This window comes from Corvus moneduloides, chromosome 4 (assembly GCF_009650955.1).
Source record: "Corvus moneduloides isolate bCorMon1 chromosome 4, bCorMon1.pri, whole genome shotgun sequence".
NCBI classification, from domain to species: Eukaryota; Metazoa; Chordata; class Aves; order Passeriformes; family Corvidae; genus Corvus; species Corvus moneduloides.
In genome coordinates, this window is record NC_045479.1 from 38,515,992 (window position 1) to 38,536,568 (window position 20,577).

At 38.7% G+C, this 20,577-nt stretch overlaps 1 protein-coding gene across 1 annotated transcript in view; it reads right to left on the reverse strand.

Moving 5' to 3' along the window:
- Positions 1 to 435: 435 nt before the first annotated feature.
- Positions 436 to 20,577, reverse strand: part of TPH2 (tryptophan hydroxylase 2) — a 51,176-nt gene continuing 31,034 nt past the window's right edge. The window contains exons 9-11 of the mRNA XM_032107739.1: positions 9,311 to 9,406; positions 1,019 to 1,152; positions 436 to 919 (exon numbers count right to left, since the gene is read on the reverse strand). Coding sequence (XP_031963630.1) covers positions 745 to 919; positions 1,019 to 1,152; positions 9,311 to 9,406 — 405 coding nt within the window. The 3' untranslated portion in view covers positions 436 to 744. The remainder of the gene's footprint in view (positions 920 to 1,018; positions 1,153 to 9,310; positions 9,407 to 20,577) is intronic.

A 20,577-nucleotide genomic window follows, 5' to 3' on the forward strand; every position in this document is an offset into this window, starting at 1 on the left:
CTTATTTCCAGATAGCACTCTCAGAGGAAGCACACTCAGCCCTGTCACAAGTAACATGTGTGAACTACAAATACTTCTCTACATGAACTGTCAGAGGTTTCTTTTTTTTTACTGTGTTGCAATTGCTCAGTCACATTGAACTTTTGTTAGTTGTGAGTTCTCAAAATGTATAATGTTCACAGACCTTTTAGTACCAATACATATCCTTCCTGATCTCTGACACCTACTGGTATATAAATTGTATTGTTCAGTCAGAAGAGACACTAAGTTCTGTTACAGATAAATGGACAAAACAGTGCCTTTACCACTATAGAAAGAGATACAGATTTCTTACCAAAAAAATGAAAATGTTGCAAACAATTTTTTTCTGGATTCTTATGGAAGGCAAGGGATTATGAAGAAATAAACTCAGACCTAATGAAGTCAGCAACACCATTTCTTAAACATTGAAGTGAATCATTTTATGGAAACCAAACCATTGCCAGGAAAGTTTTTAATGGTATACTTGTACATGACATTGTGCTGAGGAATTGATGATTATATTCTGCCACATTCCACGTTGCATTTACAAATTAGCATTGCCTTGGTTTCTCTGCACATTACCATTAGACAGAGCTACACAGTGATGCAAGCCACAGGCCAAGCTGTAAAGGGAAAACTGATGGGTTTGAGAAATTAGCCATCTCATGTGATGTAACTGGCTACAGAAAGAGCAACTGACAGCAAATCACAGTGCCAAACATATCAAATCCCTAAATATCTGTTCATTTTACTTAAAGCATCACATACAGTGTTTAGATCACTGCGGAGGTCCTGGACAACATTTTCTATACTCCTGGTATCCTTCAGAATCTCAATGCTTTGTGTATATGGATTGAAATACACAGAGAAGGGACGATCGATTGATTTGGCAAAGTCCCTGAAAGAAAAAAAAAGAAAATTATCTTCCTTTATTTTCTTTTCTCCCAACTGTTAAAGAAGAGAAAATTAGATTTTTGAGTCCGGGAAAATAATTTACCTCATCTTTTCTTTGGCCTCTTCAAAACTCTCTGAAACAAAGTAAGCTTCCTGGAAAGTCGTGATAAGGCATTCTTGCAAACAGGTTGTCTTTGGATCGAATGTTTTCACGTTGGCCTTGTCAGAGAGAGCATGCTGCAAAATACACCACAGTATCTGTTAAACTGGAGTTTGATATTGCTGTGTATCTACAGCAGCTGTTCATATATACAGCTTTTATATCGCTGTGCTATATGTTTCCCACTAATTGGTAACCCATCTTGTTTTACACACAGTGTTTTTTCTGTTTGAAAAGTGAACAGAATTTGTTACTTAAAAAGCTCTTACTGTGGGAGATTTTTTTCCCCATAATAATAAAATAATAAAGAGGAGGTTAGCAATTCACCTGCCATGAACACATACAGACCTAAATGTTCAGATGGAAAAAGGAAAGTCACCAAATAACCATTCTTGAAAAATTATCTATACAATTACAAATATGTATGTCCTCAAAATCTCATTTAACTAGCAGAATTCATCCTTGTCTTGGTGGGTAAATTGGGTCTGACTAAACTATTTACATAATCTGTGCTTTACATTTTCAGGCCAAAATATATACTATTTTCCTGACAGTAAAAGTGAAACTACAAATTTGAAATCCCATTAAATAATGCCAATGTATTGCATGACAATGAAATGCATTACTCTTCTGCCACACACCTGAGTAATAATGCTTCATATAGTACTGCAAAGAAAAAATAATGAAACAAACAGGCATAGATAAGTACAGAAGAGACATTGGGCAGAAAAGGTAAATGCTTCTACCCAGAGTAGAGATTTCTGATTAGTCTTTCTCTTTATATGACTTGCACAAGCCACTGAAAAAGAGAGGTTTCAGCTGAAAATCAGGTACTGAGACATTTTCCAGGACAATCTTTTCTAGCTTCCCTTCCAACTTGAATACTTGTGTTGGCTTTTGGATCTACCTTATCTTCTAGAGCACACATATTTTCATTCTCAGTGCTCTGTTACAGAAGTAGAGGGTAAGGAAGGAGAGCATATTTAGGTCACCTTTCAACCTTCTTTAGTCCCCTGACATCTACATAGAGTGAAGATGTGCATGAAAAGCATAAAGAAATGACAGGGAGGAAGCAGATCCCAGAGGTCTGAAGGTGCCTCTGATTTCTTTACTTTCTATCTGCATGGACATTCTTTATAGTGGAGTAAAGTATTGACCCTAAGGTATTCACCAAACTTTTATCTTTGCTCTTGCTTATGCTCATTCCTAAATCCATGTGAAAGGCTCTGAAAATATCATACTAGCTCTCAACCTGCAGTCTACAAATAACAGGACAGAAAACTGGAACAAGAGGCTCTTCCTCCCACCTCCTCTCTCTCCAAAAATAAATACATGAAAAATTAATGCATGGAATCTTAAAATGTCAGGGAATTAACTTTCCTTAGTACATGTATCTTTTCCTTCTCACAAGGATTGCTGTTTCTAGCCAGCCATCAGTTAAACAGGTTTGAAAATAAATATAAAAAATCATCTCTCAACCATCATCCTCTTCTAAATGGACTGCAGGAACAGGATCACCTGCCTATATCCCTGTTGTCACTTTCTCTTTGCAGAGACATGGTGTGATTGAATGCTTATAAATTAAGGCATTTACCTCCTATCAAAATGAATTTGCCTTTTTTCACTAGGAGTTATAATAGATTCCCTGGCAGGGTAACTATAGATAAAAATCCCCTCTTAAGGTGCCTTTGTACTTCCAGGTAAGACTTGATGCCTCAAATGTCTAAAGCACAAAGTTTCAAAACTCTGAGTGAACTGAGTGAAGTTGATTCCTTGCAGGAAATCAAGATTATGATGCAGGCCATGATTTTGTAGGAACTGACTACTTCTGGCTCAAGAATTCTTTCCTGTACTGTGAAAGGTTCAACAGAAAGTGGGACAGTGTTAACTTCTCTAGTTACTAATGGCCTCTGATAGGCCAGGCCCAGTCTTTGGGACTGAAGTTATCAGAGTCAATAAGGGATTCTCGACTGTAGTGGCTCCTACAGTGTGAACAACTGCTCTAATCACTGAGCCCTAATTTTATAAAAGGAGAGAGTTTAAAGAGAAGGAAAGCCGGACTCTATCACAGGGGATGTCCTCTGAGAAAGCCTTTCTATTATTCTCCTCAGATTATCCATATGAAATGACTCATACTTTCTGGATCCCAGTTTAGTTATACATGAACAGAGCTGCTGCTTCACAACGCAACTCTGCAGAGAGTGGAACGTGAAGACAGCAGAACACATGCAACCTGGAAACCAAGGGTAAAGTATTCAGACATGCCTTCAAAATTAGGTGACAACTGATCAGTTATTCTTAGGATTGCACTTTGGGAACAAAGGGTGTTAATTGTGATGAATTCCCGCCCAAGATACCGTCTCCCTTCCAGGATATGTTCTTCTGCCTCTTAGATCAAGTAGGAATTGTCATGGCTACCAAAGCAATGTTTCCATCTTTGCAAGTCTGGATGGTGTTTTTAAATTCCACAGCCTGGCATCTGTAACATCTGCTATTGGGTTGATACGCTGACACCAGCAATGCCAGAGTTAAGCAACTGAACTGAGCCTGCAGACAAACCTTCAGAGAGACCATTAACTGTCTAGTGTGAGCTAGAGTGGTCAAGACACTGACTCAAAGCTGACCAGAGCATTTATCAGAAACATTACAGTGCTCTAAAATGCTGGTCCTTGGCACTCTCAACATTATGAACTGTATAATCTCAACCAAAAAAAATGGTCTGGTGAGTCCAAAAGCTTTCAACTGCAAGCCTGCATTTTTTTAAATACGTTATTCACTTATGGTTTGGTTGGCCATTCAGTTCTTTAGTGAACTCAAATGACTAAGTACCCAATACAGATTTCTCCATCAGGAACTTCTTTTGTTATCCACCTCCAATGAGATGTTAGGACTAACGTTCATGTGGAAAACAGCTTTTGGTAAAATAGAGCATCTCACCATCTTGTGGATCTGGGATAACAGCCTCTAATGGCCCCTTCCTACAGACTGTACTGGTAATGCTAATAAAACTATTGGTGAGTCTACTCCAGTCCGAGAAATAAGAATTTGGAGTGAAACTTAGAAATGAATCATCACTGATTCTCAGAAAAAGCAGCAGTATCAGACAGCTTACGAATTAGACAATCATCCATACTGAAAATAAGCAGAACAATAAACAAATGCCTCCACTCCCTGCCAATGAAAGGTCAAAAGAGTGATTGAGGTACCTAACCTCAGGTCTCTAGGGCCTAGGCTGTCTGATGCATTGTACAGAGAATGGAAGATACAGCACAGGATCTAAAGAAGACTTTTAGACATTTCTGCAGTGGCAGCTGGTCAGAAATACTACGGCATGTCAGATGGCATCAGGCATTTACAATGTACAACTGTGAATCATTTCCTAAGTGACCACTATCACTGACACATGAAAAAAGAGTTTGGTCTTGTAATTTCACCTTTGAGTATAAAAATTGAGTGCAATAATACAACTCAGAGCTTTTCAGTTTTGAGAAAAAAAATAAATAAATCAAAACCTAAAAAGTAAAACCTTCAGCTAGCAAGGGGAAAACCTGAGATGAGTTATAAATCCTGCACTGTCTGAGAAGTACAGAAGGGCAGAATAGGAACACAGGTGAGAAGTTGTGTGTGTGCCAGTACTGATTTTATTGCCTTGTTTTCCCAGGGGTAGTACACAGAGTCTTGAAAAATCTGATCTTAAATGTTTTCCTGCTTATCTACAAAATAAGTTGGGAATCTGACAGTGTCATGATATTACCAGAAAATTTTGTTCAACAGTATAATTTTATATATTGTCTAGAAAAATACAGAAAAAACTCTCTTTTTAGAGTCTTTAAATGAGCATCTGGGATCCAGGTGTTGTTTTCTTCATCCTCTTCAGAAAACAGAGCCAAAATTTGCCTTTGAATCTTTTTGGTTATAAATTCTAATGCTGGCATTTCTTAAAATAAATTATCATTAAAACAAAATAATACAATTGGATACAGTATTTGATTTTTAAAAATTTATAAAGAGAGATTTTAAGTCTACGTCTCTGTTCAATGTAGAAGCATACAACAGGGATACATGACTCGATGTACAGCCAACTGAAGTTGATAGGAGTCTCCTTTAATGAAAGAGTTCAAGAGAGCCTGACACAAAGTAAATGGATTAAAGTTTCCGAAGACATTTGAACTGCCTTTTAGAAATAGTTTTAATAATTGAAATGTACATTATTTCCACCTTATCTCTAAGCCCCAAATACATACTGTGTAATAGTGTTAGCTGGAGTTAACCTGACTATATTAGGCAGAATATTGTATAACTACTAACTGTATTATTCTTTCCCCCCCAGGCTTCATTTTTAATCTTCTCTTTCTCCTTATTTTGTTGTGCTTTTAATTTTTTTTTACTTGATGCTTCCATAGCATGCATATCAGGAGATGCATTTTTCATTATCTGAAATTTTATTCTAAATACTAAGTGGGGAAAAAGATTTCAAGGTAATCCTATATTGATAGGCTGTTGCCCACATTTCTCTAGCTTTTACAGTTCTTTGTTACTAGAGCTATTAACCAGATTTGTAAAGTGGAGCAGTGGAGCAGTGTAGCACAGAAACAGGGATGACTGAACAAGCCATTCACTCCTCTAGACAGCCCAAATATTGCTCACCATTTCTACCCTGCTAATAGACTCATGTATTTCTAGAAATTTATACAAATTATACATAAAATTGGCCACCATTTTATCTCCTGTGCATAGTGCTGCATTGAAAAGAGAGCTAATAGGGACAGCAGTTGGAGAAAGGCTTTTCTTCTTGCTCACAAAAGCATATTAATAAAAAATGCCTGTGCACCCTTAGAAAATTTGCAGAGAACACCAAGTTGGGCAGGAGCATTGTTCTGGTGGAGAACAGGAAGGCTCTGCAGAGGAATCTGGGCAGGATGGATCGATGGACTGAGGCCCGTTGTTGAGGTTCAACAAGGCCAAGTGCCAGATCCTGCACTTGGGTGCCACCAACCCCAAGCAGCACTACAGGCTGGGGGAAGAGTGGCTGGAAAGTGTCCTGGTGGAAAAGGACCTGGGAGCGCCAATCAACAGCAGCTGACCATGAGCCAGTGTGTGCCTAGGTAGCCAAGAAGGCCAGTGGCATCATGGCCTGTATCAGCAGTAGTGTGGCCAGCAGGACCAGGGCAGTGATCGTCCCTCACTACTGGTGAGGCCGCACCTCAAGTTCTGTGTCCAGTTTTGGGCCTCTCACTACAAGAAAGACATTGAGGTGCTGGAGGGTGTCCAGAGAGGGGTGGTGGAGCTGGGGAAGGTTCTGGAGCACAATGATGAGGACCTGAGGGAACCTGGGTTTGTTTAGCCTGGAGAAAAAGGGACTCAGGGGAGACCTTCTCACTCTCTACAGTTACCTGCATGGAGATTGTGGGTGTTGATCTCTGCTCCCAAGTAACAAGTGACAGGAGAAGTAGAAATGGCTTCAAGTTGTGCCAGGGGAGGTTTAGATTGGATATTAGGAAAAATTTCTTCACTGAAATGGTTGTCAAACATTGGAGTAGGCTGCCCAGGAAAGTGGCTGAGTTACCATCCCCTGGATGTATTTAAAGGGTGTGTGGATATGGCATTTGAGGACATGACCTAGTGGCATATTTGCCAGTGCTGGGTTACCAATTGGACTTCATCATCTTAGAGATCTTTTCCAACCTACACTATTCTATGACTCTAAAGTCAAGGTAACAAAATTCAACATTTCAAGATCTGCCTTCCTAGTGACAGGGATACGTAAGTATTTGAACTTCTTCTATGGGCCACAGTCACCCCCGTGTTAAGTATGGCAGCAGTTAATTCTGAAAGGAAATAACTTTCTGTCTTCACTCTGACACCTATGAGAAGTACGAGTGTTGCACGCATGAGGGGGAGACGTCATGGCCATGCAATCTGAGTCTCCTATTCATCCCCACTCACCACTGAAATAGCCAGTGTTGTTCTCATCATTTTCAGAGCAATTGCTGCCATCAATAAGGATTTCAGTTACAATCAGAATATATAATATATATAATATAATCAGTATCTCAACAACAGTCTGCTAGCATGACTTTTCAGACACCTTCAGGTCAAGGAAGAAATCTGCCCTCCCAGTAGGTGCTAGGAGGGAGATTGCTTTCCCAAAAAACAGTAGAGAGTGACAACGGCTTGATGCAAGGCTGTGTACCAAAGTCATGGGCGCCCAGACTTTCTCCTTCCTAAGCACCTGCCTAATATATCTTGTTGACAAGAAGCACATTCATGCCAGGATTGTGGTCTAGAAATGGCTTCTCCCATGGTCATTTTATCAGAAAACTTAGTACTTTTTTGCATTTTTTTTCCTTAATTTTACCTTTTTTTCTACCCTGGAGCACATTTCCACAGACTTTCTGGACATTTTTCACCTTATCAGTCCCTTCATGGAGTCTATGTCTACTTGTTGGTGCTGTTCTGTTCCCACAGCACACAAGGGCTTAGTTTCTCAGTAACTGAAATGTCTAACTTAAGTAAGTATGGTATATGCAAGATCTGGTGAAATTTAGTATCTTATGATACACAAGAGGTCAAATCAGATGATCTAATAGTCCCTTCTGGCATCATATCCACAAAATATATATGTACTGTAATAGAAAAATATATAATATTATTGACTTATGGCAAAATTATTATGATCTATATCTGGCCACAACACTGTAGCAGATCAATATAGTCCATTAATGTGCAGATTATTTAGCTTTTAGAGTTGCTTTTCAAAAGGATTATTCTTTGTATTTATACTCTGAGTTTACTGCTGAGCAAAGAACACAGGTCTGGGATCAGAAATGTGTGGCACCAAATACACAGACTTGACAAGAATAATGCATTTGTTTATGACATTGATGGTAGAAGATTTATTATGTTCTTGACTATTCATTTCCTCTTTCTTATGCCCTTAGATTTTGTAGATGATGTGGTAGGAATTTTCAGGGTCATCACCTAGTGACCTTAACTGTTAGTTTAAATAAAAGGCCTGATTCTTTATGGAATCCTGCAGAGTTTGGGGCTCAGCACTGAATGTTGCTGGGCCAAAGGAAAACAAGTGGGATGTGTTCATCTCTTTTCATTTAACCATCTTTGCACTGTGAGTATAAAGCTTTGCCAGACAGATACAGAATGCTTCTGTGGCTGAAGTATGCACAGAACTTAGAGCAACTCTAATGCAATCAAAGAAAAAATACTGGAGATGGTAATTTTCATCAAATTTTTTACTACTGGAAGAATAACAGTCTTACTAATGAGCTTTACCACAACTATTCTCAGTTACAGGTAAAACAAACAGCAAAAAGGGACTGAGATACTTCTATTAAACTGCCAGGTAGTTCACTGAAAGCCAGCCCAGGAGGCTGGGAAGATGTTTAAACACAAATAAACAATAGGTATATTGCAAAATAGTTGTCAATACTCTTCCATATATGCTTTCTAAATCCAAATGTTTACCTGCAAAGCCACCAAGAGTTCATTTGTGTCCCTGAAGTTAGTACTCCTCCCTCTCTTTACCCTTCCCTCCTATTTTGCTAACAGAGAGGTGTATTATGTACCAAAATACTACAGTTGTGACAAAATACTTTTTCCTGTTTCCTATGTTTTCTGGGCATAAAAAGAGGCAATAAATGATCCACTACAACTACTCACACCATACAAGGTTAAACACTTTCATCCTTAAAAGAATAGGGCTCTATGTATTGTCACACAGGCAACTTTCAACATGACTTTATATTCCTTAATTTTTAATATGAGTAGTCTACTGAATCAGGAACTTAATGAAAGTTGTTCTCTTCATATCAATAATTAATCCACTCGAGTACACTGGATTACTTAGAACAGAATCATGTCTGATTTTTAACACTTTTTTGTGGGTATTAAAAATATGTGCTTCTCATCCAAACAAAGCTTTTAGAGCCCAAGGCACTCTTACCTGTTAGAACCCTTGAGCCTCCTTTTACAAGAAATGAAAATTCAAATAGAAATCAGTTTTGTAGTTTATAGTTGCTTTGGTACTTTGGGCCTCACAAGTCCATTTCATGCTTCAAGTGCCAGCTGATATTTCAAACACAGCTTTTAGGTCAATACCATATTTTAAATACAAGCTTTTTATCTTGAGATTTTAACTGTTATTTGAAAGTCAATATATTTATATTCAACTATTATATTGTTAAGATTTAAAGTTGACTATGCTTTAAGGGTACATACCTTTAATTCTCCAATAGAAGACAGAAGTCCTGCCCCATAAGCACGCAGTTGTCCTTCTTGCTTGCAAAGGCCAAATTCAATCGTAAAGAAATAGCACTGTAAGATATACAGATATTCAGATACAAATAAAACAGTTGCAAACAGGCACTTCAGCAATAACAATCAGTACCATATTCACTTGTTTGTCCCACTTCTGTAGTATTACCTATTCTGAATATAATCTCAGATAAAGTATTTTATTGCTGCTAAGTAATTGAAATGTCATGTTCAGCAGTAAGGAAGCTTTGCACAAAAATTTGAGATTTTGTTCTTTGTCTGGGCACCCAAGCAGCTCACAGGAATGGCCAGTTAGGAACAGACAAGGCCAGTTAAGAACAGACAAGGAAGATCATTTTTAGGTATCAAAGGTGCTGATAGTAACCCACAGAGATACTTGAAACCTTGAGAAATAAATTAGATGCGTTAAAATAAAATCCTGCAAGGTAGTTGGCATGACTGTCTAGGAACATCTGAAGATCTCTAAGATCACTCAGTTTTAAGCTCAAGTGTTGCAGTGGGGATACTGCAACACGCATATATCAAACCAGGCGTCCCGTGGAAAGGAAATATATATGGACAAACAGATTCTTGCTAGATGTTTCAGAGATGTTTATTTCTCCAGCCGCATGGCCGGGGCTCTGCCGAGGAACTGTTCCAGTCACGGGACCAAGGGTCCTTCTGCCCGCGCAGGGAACACAAACCAACCAATGGGAACGAGGCTGAGCAGGGGCAGGGAAACCCCGTGTCTGTGCCCTCAGGGCCCCTCTCCCAGGGCTACACGGCAGGGGAGGGACCCCAACACTCAAGCTGATACTGCGTTAAAGTCTGCAACATACTTAAGCGCCGTCTTGAGCTAGAATGAATTTAATTATATGTGTGCACTTAACAGCCTTCTTGAGCTGTGGCCTTAGTCTTCACTAGATTTTATTCTGTCATAAATAAAGAATGAATATGGCATTTGGCCTCTTAAACTGCAGAAAGAAATTTATACTCAGTCAAATGAATTCACTTGACCAATGAATTCACTTGAACAATTACAATTGCTCTCTAGGTCTACATTCAATCAGGTAACATATCTGACCTGTAAAACAGATGACAAACTGTGAAAAGAGATGTGCTAAACCAACATAACAGTACTGCACCCAACTTTGCTGTACTCACTCAACAAAGTTAAATGTTACAAATTAGGAAGATCATAAGAAGCACCGACGGCCCACTGTCCACTAAACGCAAAAGATCATGGTCCCTTCGCTCCTATAGTACTGAGTTTTACTTTGGTTTTGTTACGACACATCAAGATTGCTTTTTGATATTAGATCAAACAGTTGAGATTAAGATAGTAACTATTTCTACATGTGAAGGTTTTAGGAAGTTGAGTTCAAACATACGAAAGTATTGCGCATCTATAAACACATATCCCTGTACATGTTTGTGTTTATTACGTTATCTGACAGTTTCGGGTTTGGTGCAAAGGGGCATAACTACACTGAACCTAGAAGATTTACATGTCTTTGCAGGAGATATGAATTTAGGATAAGAAAAAAAACAATATTTTGGACTAAATTTTAATTTTTTAAAATAACTTCAGAATGCATCCTAATACAATGATTTTTTTTCCACTCACTTCCTCCTTAACTCTCAACTCTTCCAGACTGAGTATCATGTTAAATGTAGAAGACCAGAAATTAACAGCTATTTTAAGTTCAACAAATCTTTAGAAATTCAGAAATTATTAATTGCTTAGCCTCATAAAAGTTTCTGTAGATCTAGTGATTCATACAGCATAGCACTATGCAGAAGGGCATAATAAAAAAAGAATAAAAACATGAACCCTGTGTCTGATCCAAACCTTCTAAGTCAGCTGAGAAGAAGGAACAGTTGCAGAGACTTCAAATGTCTTAAGTCAGATCCCATCACAGCAGTCAAACACAGATATCCATGAAGGGAGGTGAAAGTACAATATTATCAAACAAAACAAAACAAAGAGACAAACCCAAAAAAACCAAATTTTCACCTCAGCTTTGCTATTGACTCAGGTAAATCAAGCTGGCATAAAATTTTTCAGTACATCCAGTGAGCTGATGTCACCACTTAGGAGGCAGCCAAGACAACTGGTTTCCAAAAATGTTGTCTCGGGGACAAACAGCCAGTTACACAAAATAACAAAGGCATCACAGAAGTAATGAGTGAAGCTGAGAGACCTACCATGAAGAGTACAAACTTAGCCTCCCTGCCTAAATATTTTGCCAGAAGAACTATCAGTAGGCCACAGGCCTGGCTGTATACATGCTGACACTGTCAGAAACTAACTACTCAGCTTTACACTTAAATCCCACCAACATCTTTGAATTTGCCCCCCTCTTCCTCAAGGTTCCTTAAAGGAACCTATCAGGTAGTAGTTCTTATGATGTGAATGTTAATGTTCTGATAGACATACAACAGGATTTGACTCCTGATAAAACACAGTGATCATGCTCACTTTCATTCTTAAAACCAACAGCAGCTAAAAAGCAGTCGGGTATTTGTTTTAGATCTGTAAGAGCAGAACTTTGTCCCCATATGTGGGGCACCTTTACTGCTGGCCTCTCTTAGGCTGAAGAAGACCAAACCAATGTCATGCTGCTGCCAGGAGAAAGTCAAATGCCCACTTAGCAATCTATAGGGCCAGTGGAGGGAAGGATGTGCATTCCAGGGGATGGAAAGCGCAGAAGACAAAGAGCTAACACAGGTGCAGGAGAGAGCAATCCCTGATGTCCAGGGTGAACTGTATCCTGTCCATGAGACAGGTAGGACTTGATTCCACTTCCTCCTTAATGGATAGACAGTACGTAGAGAGGGAGCTTCTTTTATATTCGTTCAAAAGTTATTATAATTGTTACATGTTATAAAAGGGAGTCATATTTATGAGCCAACACTTGCTGGTGAGAGCCAATCTTTAGTATTTATAAGACTTATACTCTTAGTATAACTAAAAAAATAAAACACATAAATGGCAATATGTCTGCCTACTACTAACTTGCGGTATCAAACTACAGCATTAAGAAAAGCCCTTCAAATTAAAAGCTGATTTATAAATTTGCCATATGCAACAACTACAATTTTATCTGTAAGAGGGCCCTGCTTAGCCAAGAAAGTGCAAAGCTCACCCAATGCTGCCATCTTCAGATCATTAGTCAGCAATACACAATTCCCCCCACCCATCTGCCCAGACACACAAAGGCGGCTCAGTGCACTAGAGCTTGCGGGCTTTGGTAAGTTGTGTCTCAAGCCTACAAACATCGAGGCATACTGATAGGGAGTTTAAATATTAACTATATAGCGACACTTTTTATAGACCAGACACACAGATACCCTAGTAAATGCCTTCTTTGTATGGTAAACTACAGTTGTGATACCCTATATTATACACAGGATAAGCGCACTGGAGTGGGAATGACTGAACAAAGCAGTGGCTGTCGAAATGAATACATTTTTTAAAGCCTCGTCTGAAGACAAAGTTGATTATTACACTGCTGTTACATGTAGGCTGGTGAATGCAAGCACAAAAAGGGGTATCCAGGCTCTCCTGCTCTGATTTCAAATCTTTTACCTGTCTCTGGCATACTCCCTAGACTGTGGCCCCAGATACTTTGTTCCTCTACAAACTACAGAAATATCTGGTTATCTGTCTTTACTTTCAGTTCCACCTCATCTTTGGGGTGAAGTGTGGAATTGCTAAAACCTATGGACAGGCTCTTGAAGCAGGAAAGGTGGCTTTCCATGTTGTATAAATTCTGAAGTTCTCGAAGAGCCTTACACTAAAATGATGCTCTGTTAGTCAAATCAGCAAAATGAGATAAAGAATCAAAGTGCCAAATGAGGGATTAGAAATAATTTTTATAACAAGTGACATCAGTCAAGACTGTGCCAGGAGCACAAAACAGTGTTCAGTATGATTTTATTCTCTTTCTCTTATTTATTCAAAAATATATGAAAGATACTTTATAGTCATGCTCATGAAACATTATCTAATGGGTTCAAAAATTATTCAACAAATGCATAGAGGAAAATCCAATTAAGGGCTATAAAATACTAATATAGCAGATTTTTTCCTTCAGAGCCCTTGAATCAAAAGTCAATGGCAACTAAAGCAGTACATCATGAAAATACCACCGTATGGCTTTAGACATACACTGTCCTGCAGATGACTGCAATTTGCCTGTGTCAGAAACAAGATACTGGGGTAGCTTCTCTGGCCAAGTGTGTGTGTGATTTCAGGAGTCAGATTGGTTGTCCTGCTATTGATAGGAAAGATACAGAGAATATAAGCCCTGGCAAGCTCCAAACCTGGTCTCCAGTTAAGAAACGGGATAAACACAGTGTCTATTCTTTTCATTCAGATACTGCCCTGCATTATAAACTGGACTACCGAAAGAAAAAGAAAAAATCAGTGACAGCTATGACAGCTAACAGAAAAAATCGTTATTCGAGGGTGCTTAGATATTTTCAAAGGCAGGAAAAAAGGTCTGATAGGCTCAATTCTCCTCACCTGTCTGGTTTGTAAGCCTTTGAAAATCCCTTCTCACACCACATCATTTTGCATTTGAGAATCTCCCTCCTGGGACCTGTGCAAAGAGCTTGTGCATGGTGTTGAGTCCCAGAGTCAAAGAGTCAGTACAAAACCTGACTTATTCATAAAAAGGCCTTTCAAGCAATTCCACTTTGCTTAATTTTCTTATGGTACAGCTGGAGACTGACACCTGTGTTCACTTGGCAATTTTCAGCATGATGTATAGTATGAGATTTTATCTGTTCTCTAAAAGTACCTTATAAAAATGTTGTCAGAATGAGTCCTGAGAACACCAAGCATGTCAAAAGCTGATTCACTTGTGCTCCCTGCCACAAGGGGGGAAGAATGAGAGATTGTGTAATTGCATGATTGTAATCCTGATACATGGGCAGAAGACTCACCACTACATGAACTGCCAATGTCATGGGGTTACAGCCCCAAGCTGACATGAAGTAGCACAAACAATCACTTTATATGTATATAAAATTAGCTGCCATGAAGACAATACAACTATTACTATATGTAAGTAATTGCAAGACCAGTGCCAAATAAATATCCTTAGGAAAATATATTTACCTTGTTTCTACTGGATTTCATATTTCAAAGGATATTTGAATGGACCACTCAATTCAAATGCATGTGATATCCCCACAGTATGCAAAGATTAATTCATTTTTCTTTAGGAGTCCTTTGATATTTTAGCTCTAAAAATATTCACCTAGAGATTAAATCTCTCATATAGTTGTAGTTATCTCATAAATAAATAATTATATACAATTGAAAGACTGTTAAAAATCCCATTGTTAGAAATTAATCCTAAGAATTAATGAAATAAAAGTGTTTTCATTTCCCCTGTAAAAGGTGCTCAAATTGCAAGCAACTCTCAACTCAGAAATATATGTGGATCTCATTTGTGTTTTCTTTCTTCATTCAGAGCTAGTGCAAATAAATTTTTGAATAGTCGCTTATTTTTCAATCTCAAAGACATCAGTAGTCATAAAAAAAAACAACCAAAAAAAAAACCAGCTGGCATTTCACATTTGACTGAATTATTCAAAATTCACAGTCTGTTGAGTAGTATCAGGAATGCTCTACTACAAGAAACAGATAGATGTAACACAGGTAACCCAGGCAACTAGCCATACAGCCCAGTATTGGAGTGCAGACCTCAAGCAATACCAGCTATTTGACAGCTATTCATGTGGGAACATTATTGAGTAGAAATGCAGGGAGATTTTTGAACAACAAATAAATCTCATGATGAGCTTGTGAACAGACCAAAAGCAGAAAAGGAGTAAAATTCAATAGCTAAGTCTCATTATAGATGATTCACCTACCTCCAAAAAAGGCAGTGACCCTATTCACAACCAACAGCACTTCTAAATAAAAAAAAAAAAAAAAAATTCTTCAGATTACCTTCTTGAAAAACTTTGTTTAGTCTGCCACTTTGAAAAGCATTTAGGTTCACTGAAATGAGGTTTCCTTCGGGGATTTCAAAGTGAATATATTTAACAATAGTCTCGTTTTTCCCCTCATCTGACTGTTTCACATTCAGACCTTTCACTAAGGGTGAATGCTTGGAACAATCTCTTTATAAACAATAGTTTGAGTAGATGTGGAGCTGCTCATTAGAGCACTCCGGGATAGATTCACACCAGCCTTCTCATTTCTGTTGACAGTCACAGCACACAGTACCACTACATGCAAATTCCTCTAACGCAAGGCTTGCCATACTCAGAGAAAGCATGGCCTATAGTGAGCTCAGGGGGGCTTAACCCCTTGTGAATGCTTTGAAATTATGCTTTTTTCAGGAGTTTCCACAGGAAAAACTCATAATGGTAACCAAAATAAAATTATCATCATGAGTTTGTAAGGGAGCAGAAAACGTACCTCAAGCAGCACAAGTAAGGAGGTAACAGTATACCTCCAACACTGGGGAGCCCAACCAAAACAAGACAATGTGTATGGCAGCTGCCAGCCTTGCAGGTGCAATATGACTTCTGGAATAAGACCTGGAGAACGCTCCTACTAATAATTTTTTGTCTCTTGAGAGAATATTTCTGTTGCTCATTCTCACATGAAGGAGGCCCTCTTGCTACTCTAAAAAGCAAGCAGAAAGAAGGAGGATGAAGCACTTCTGGGATTTTTCTGCTGTTGCAAAAGAAGTTAGTACCTACATAGATGAAGTCACATAATATCCCACTCCATGTTTGAATTACTTCAAAGTAATCTGAATTTAGGATTGCTTTGTGCAAAGATGATGTCTGTCCAGCCCACTCATTTTATCTCGGTTGAAAATCTTGGAGTCCTTTGGAGGTGAAGAATCAGGAACCTCAACACTTACGCAGAAAGTCTGGTGTTTCCTGGCAAGGCAGCAATTCCACCAAAGCTAGTGGCCACAGAGATGGTGTAAAAAATCAATGCCCCAAAAAACACTTGCCTGAACTTGCTCAACGCTGCCAGAAAAAGAACTCTTAGCTTTTTCAACATAATGAAGCTTAATATGCGCCAAGAAGATGAGATCACTGAAACTAGAAACTGGTGCTTAGATAATTGTTAAACATAAGTCATTGAAGTCCTAATGCTTTGCCCTTCCTATTTCCTCTTTCCTATCGTTTGACTCTTATATTGAGCAGCTTCTAAAACCTGAGGGTTTAAGGTTTATTAATTTCATGTGGAGTTATTAAGAAAAAATGATGTGCAATAATGAGCCACTTCCTTTCAACTTTATTTTACAACATATAACACAAATTCACATTCAGTGCTCCCTATTTTAGCTGAAGTGAGTATTCACTCATTTCTTTTTCAAGCTATTGGTTCAAATTTCAGTCATCCAGAGATTTCACACAGATAACGTAACAGGGACAGTGAGGTTTTTTGATGTATTAGCTGGGACTAAAAGAGATGGCATCCTCTGAAAGTCAAACTAAAAATAAAAAAAAATCAAAAAGGAAAAGGAAAAAAAAAGCTGAGCAAACATATCACTGCTGTCCAACCACACACTTCAGTCTATGCTGCCTCATATGACAGGCTTGGTTCACTAAGATCTTTCAAAATTCACAGGCTGCAAGCAGGGACTGTCTTTATGGCTTTGCCATTCCTGTTTTCCAGATCTTTGTGCTGCTACTCTTACAGATGAGGACTTGGCATTAACTCAACCTATCAAAGGAAGAATGGTCCTGATGTTATAGGCAACAGGGGCAACCCATAATGTTCTTCTCAGCCTTGTGGCTTACACTGCAGCTTGGAGAGTATGATTCCTGCAGCAAAGAGCCAGGGACTTGAACACTGACAGGAGGCATCACACAAGTGAGAGCAAAATTTGGAATAAATACACATACAAACAGATCTTTGTCCTTTGCCTGACAGCATACTCATTTTATGGGTCCTTGACCCCAGGCCTGTTACCCCAAACTGAGAATTGCCTTGCTTAGAATATCCAGGGAATAGACAAGAACCACCTCAGACAGTTTTCTTCCCCCAGCATCCAGAGCCAGAATCTCTACAGAAGCCTAGGAGAAGCCTCTCCTCAATCCTCAGGACACATTTACCACAGTTACCTGTAGACCTCAGCACCAGTCCAACATGGTTTGTCCTTCTCTAAAAAGACCATCTTCCACTCCATGGCAAGCATGCTAAGCAGGAGGCTCAGGAGAGAAAGCATTAAGTTGCAACATTCCATGAAATACCAAGAAAACATCTTCAGGCTGGGGAGGCAGTGTTCATCCTTTTGAAAATGCTGCAATGCTCCAAGGAAACCGCAAAAGGGGAAAACTGGCACAGGATTCTCTTCCACCTATCCTGGGAGAAGCTTTTGACAGACTGGTAAAGTAAATCCACAGATTATCAAGTAGCAAAGGTGAAGCAACTAATCACAGTACAGGCAATCCTCAGTTTTAGAAGCAAGGAGTTTACTGAATCATTGCCCTGTGCCAGTCCCCTGTCAGAATTAATTACTGCAAGCTGTGAGGCCTCTTTAGTAACTACCCTTGGCCAGCCCAGAGACAGACCCTGGTGTCCTCCCTAACAGTCATTCCCCTGGGGAAGGCACCAGGCTTGTGTGGGGCTTCTCGTGATGCCATTCCCCGAAGCAGGCTGTGTCCCCACTAATTGCCAGGCCAATTACTGCCTGTGATAGCTGTACTGTAGGGAGGGATGCAGGAGAGCCACTGAGCATCCCATGCCATTTTAGCCAAGGAGGGTTATGAGCTTCTTGTGTACATGATCAGCTGCAAAAGTCCTAATGTATCTACTAATGAAGGGAGGCTATATTTTCAGAAAGGGGAACAGCTTCCTGGGGCTGAAAGGATCTCAGAACTTTTTCAAGTTCTGTAACTGTGGGGGCAAAAACACATTGAAGAGACAGGGACAACTGGCCAGTGAAGTTTTAAAACTCTAATTTAAAGGAAAAAATGCACTATTTCTTCACAGTAATATTAATTTCAAATTTATTTCTGAAGAGCAAAAATGTTTAGGACTTCATTCCAAAAGTATTAGCATCCACACTAATTTTCTAAACATTTTAAAAAGAAAATCAAGTTCTTGCATCTATTTACTGAAAACTGATTTAATAGCTAAGACTTGTTTTCAAACATCACAGTTTCTAACAGCAACACTGCAATTAAACTCAATGTTCTTTTAATCACATAAACGCCAAGGGACTCCCAAAAGCTTTGTGACTCTCAATGCATTAGCTCAACCTGCTTTTCAAAAAAGAAGCAAAAAAGATAGTAGGCATAAGCACAAAAGTGTAAGTTCTATTCATGTCAAGCTGACAGACAGATCAAAGAAGAAAAGTAGCTCAGGGAATTTTAAATATCTATTAATTTTGCTGCTAAAAATATATCCAAATTGAAGATGTTTTTCACAGCCCCAAACAAAATCTTTTTCAAGGATAGTTGAGCACCTTCTTGCAGCACCCTGATTTTCAGCAGTGAGGGCATGTAAAATGAATCTATCATAACCACAGAGTAGCCAACTGAGTCACCACTGACTTACTTGCCAGCAGTGTGTAAACACAAAGCAAATCACATGAATGTGTAATCAACAAGGTGGAATAAATAAACTGAGCAGGTACCTGTGAGCAGAGAGATTATGGCTCTTTACTGTATCAAAGTCAAAGGAATTTACAGGGCCTGTGGTCTGAAGTGACTTACCAAATGTGAAGATCACTCCAAAATTGTCACTAGTGATGAGACTCCCACGTATATGCAAGAATTCTGTGCTTGTATAGGTCCTAAATTTATTGCACATGTATAGTATGGATCTGTACATAAGTTAATATGCTTATTCAAAGCTGAAAAATTAATCCTATAAAGGTGTTTACATTCGAGAGATGTAAAATGTCTTGTTAAACTATAATTTTAGCTACTTTTATGTAGTCAAACTATATAATTATTACAATTACAGCCTACTGATTCAAGGTAGGGAACAAAAATCTCAAGGGGAAAAAAAGAGTAATATGCTTTATAGGAAAAAATTATAATCTGTGAGTACCCACTCTTTCCAGCATGTCTTGAAAAAGCTCTGAACTCAAACTGCTTTATCTAGCACTATTAGTAGACGCCATCTTTATGAATGTCACAGTTATGATCTATAGAAAATTCTCTACAAGGTACAGAATATATAAAACTTACAGCTAATAACTGAAACAAGGCTCCCCAGTCTAAACTAACACTATGTCTGACACAAAAGCAAACTAACAAGCAGATAAGAGCATGGAGGAGTTGTTCAAAATGTGCCTGAAAGGGCACCATCATGTTGAAATTCTGTTGACCTTGCACTGCAACAATTTCAACCACGGCTGGAACCAAACTAAAACAACCAAAATTAACAGCCACAAGGCCCTTCTCTGTAATCTTCTCTTTGGCTTCAACAATGCTTTCAGGTTTAGAGTATTTGCTTCAACTTTCCAAAATCATCAACAAATAAAATATCAAAAACCTTTACGCAATAACTTCAGAAGGCCTGCTAGCTCTAAAAAGTAGCTAACAGAATTTGTTGCATGCAGTACCACACGAGTTTAGACAAAGAAAGAGACAAAACTGCAAAATCGTGTGTCCTCCAGAATTAACATCATCCCCACAGAAACCCGTATTTCAAAATAAGAGGTTTTGGCAAGTAAATTATAAATATTAATTTTACAGCAACAAATTCTACTTTCATTTGGATGTGTACAACTCTACATCTTTTAGGAGATAGTACACAAGGAAATGAGGTTAGTATTTAGCCCACAGACCTAGCTCATTGAAAGCAATGGCAAACTGTCCCCTGGCCTTCTGTACCATCAACATTGGACCTATAAATAGATAATTAAGCTATACTTGCAAAATTATTATGGTAGATCACCCAAAAACTTCTCAATTAAAAATTTATGGAACCATACTCCATCCAACACTTTGATGCCACTTGAGAGAAAGGTGATGACAGGCATAAAAACCACTTCCAAAGTTGCAGCATTAAGTCATTAAGCCCTGGGCATAGTTAGCTCTCTGTGGATGCCAGCAGTATTTTGTCTTACTTCCTTACTTTAATCTGTGCATACAAAGAGAGCACTCAAACATGCTGGCTGAGATAATTAGACTGTACACATGAGGTATGTCCACTCCTGTGGTTGTGAACATTAGGTTAGGATCTGTTCAGCTCCGTACAGGTACATATTTTGAGACTCTTTCCATAT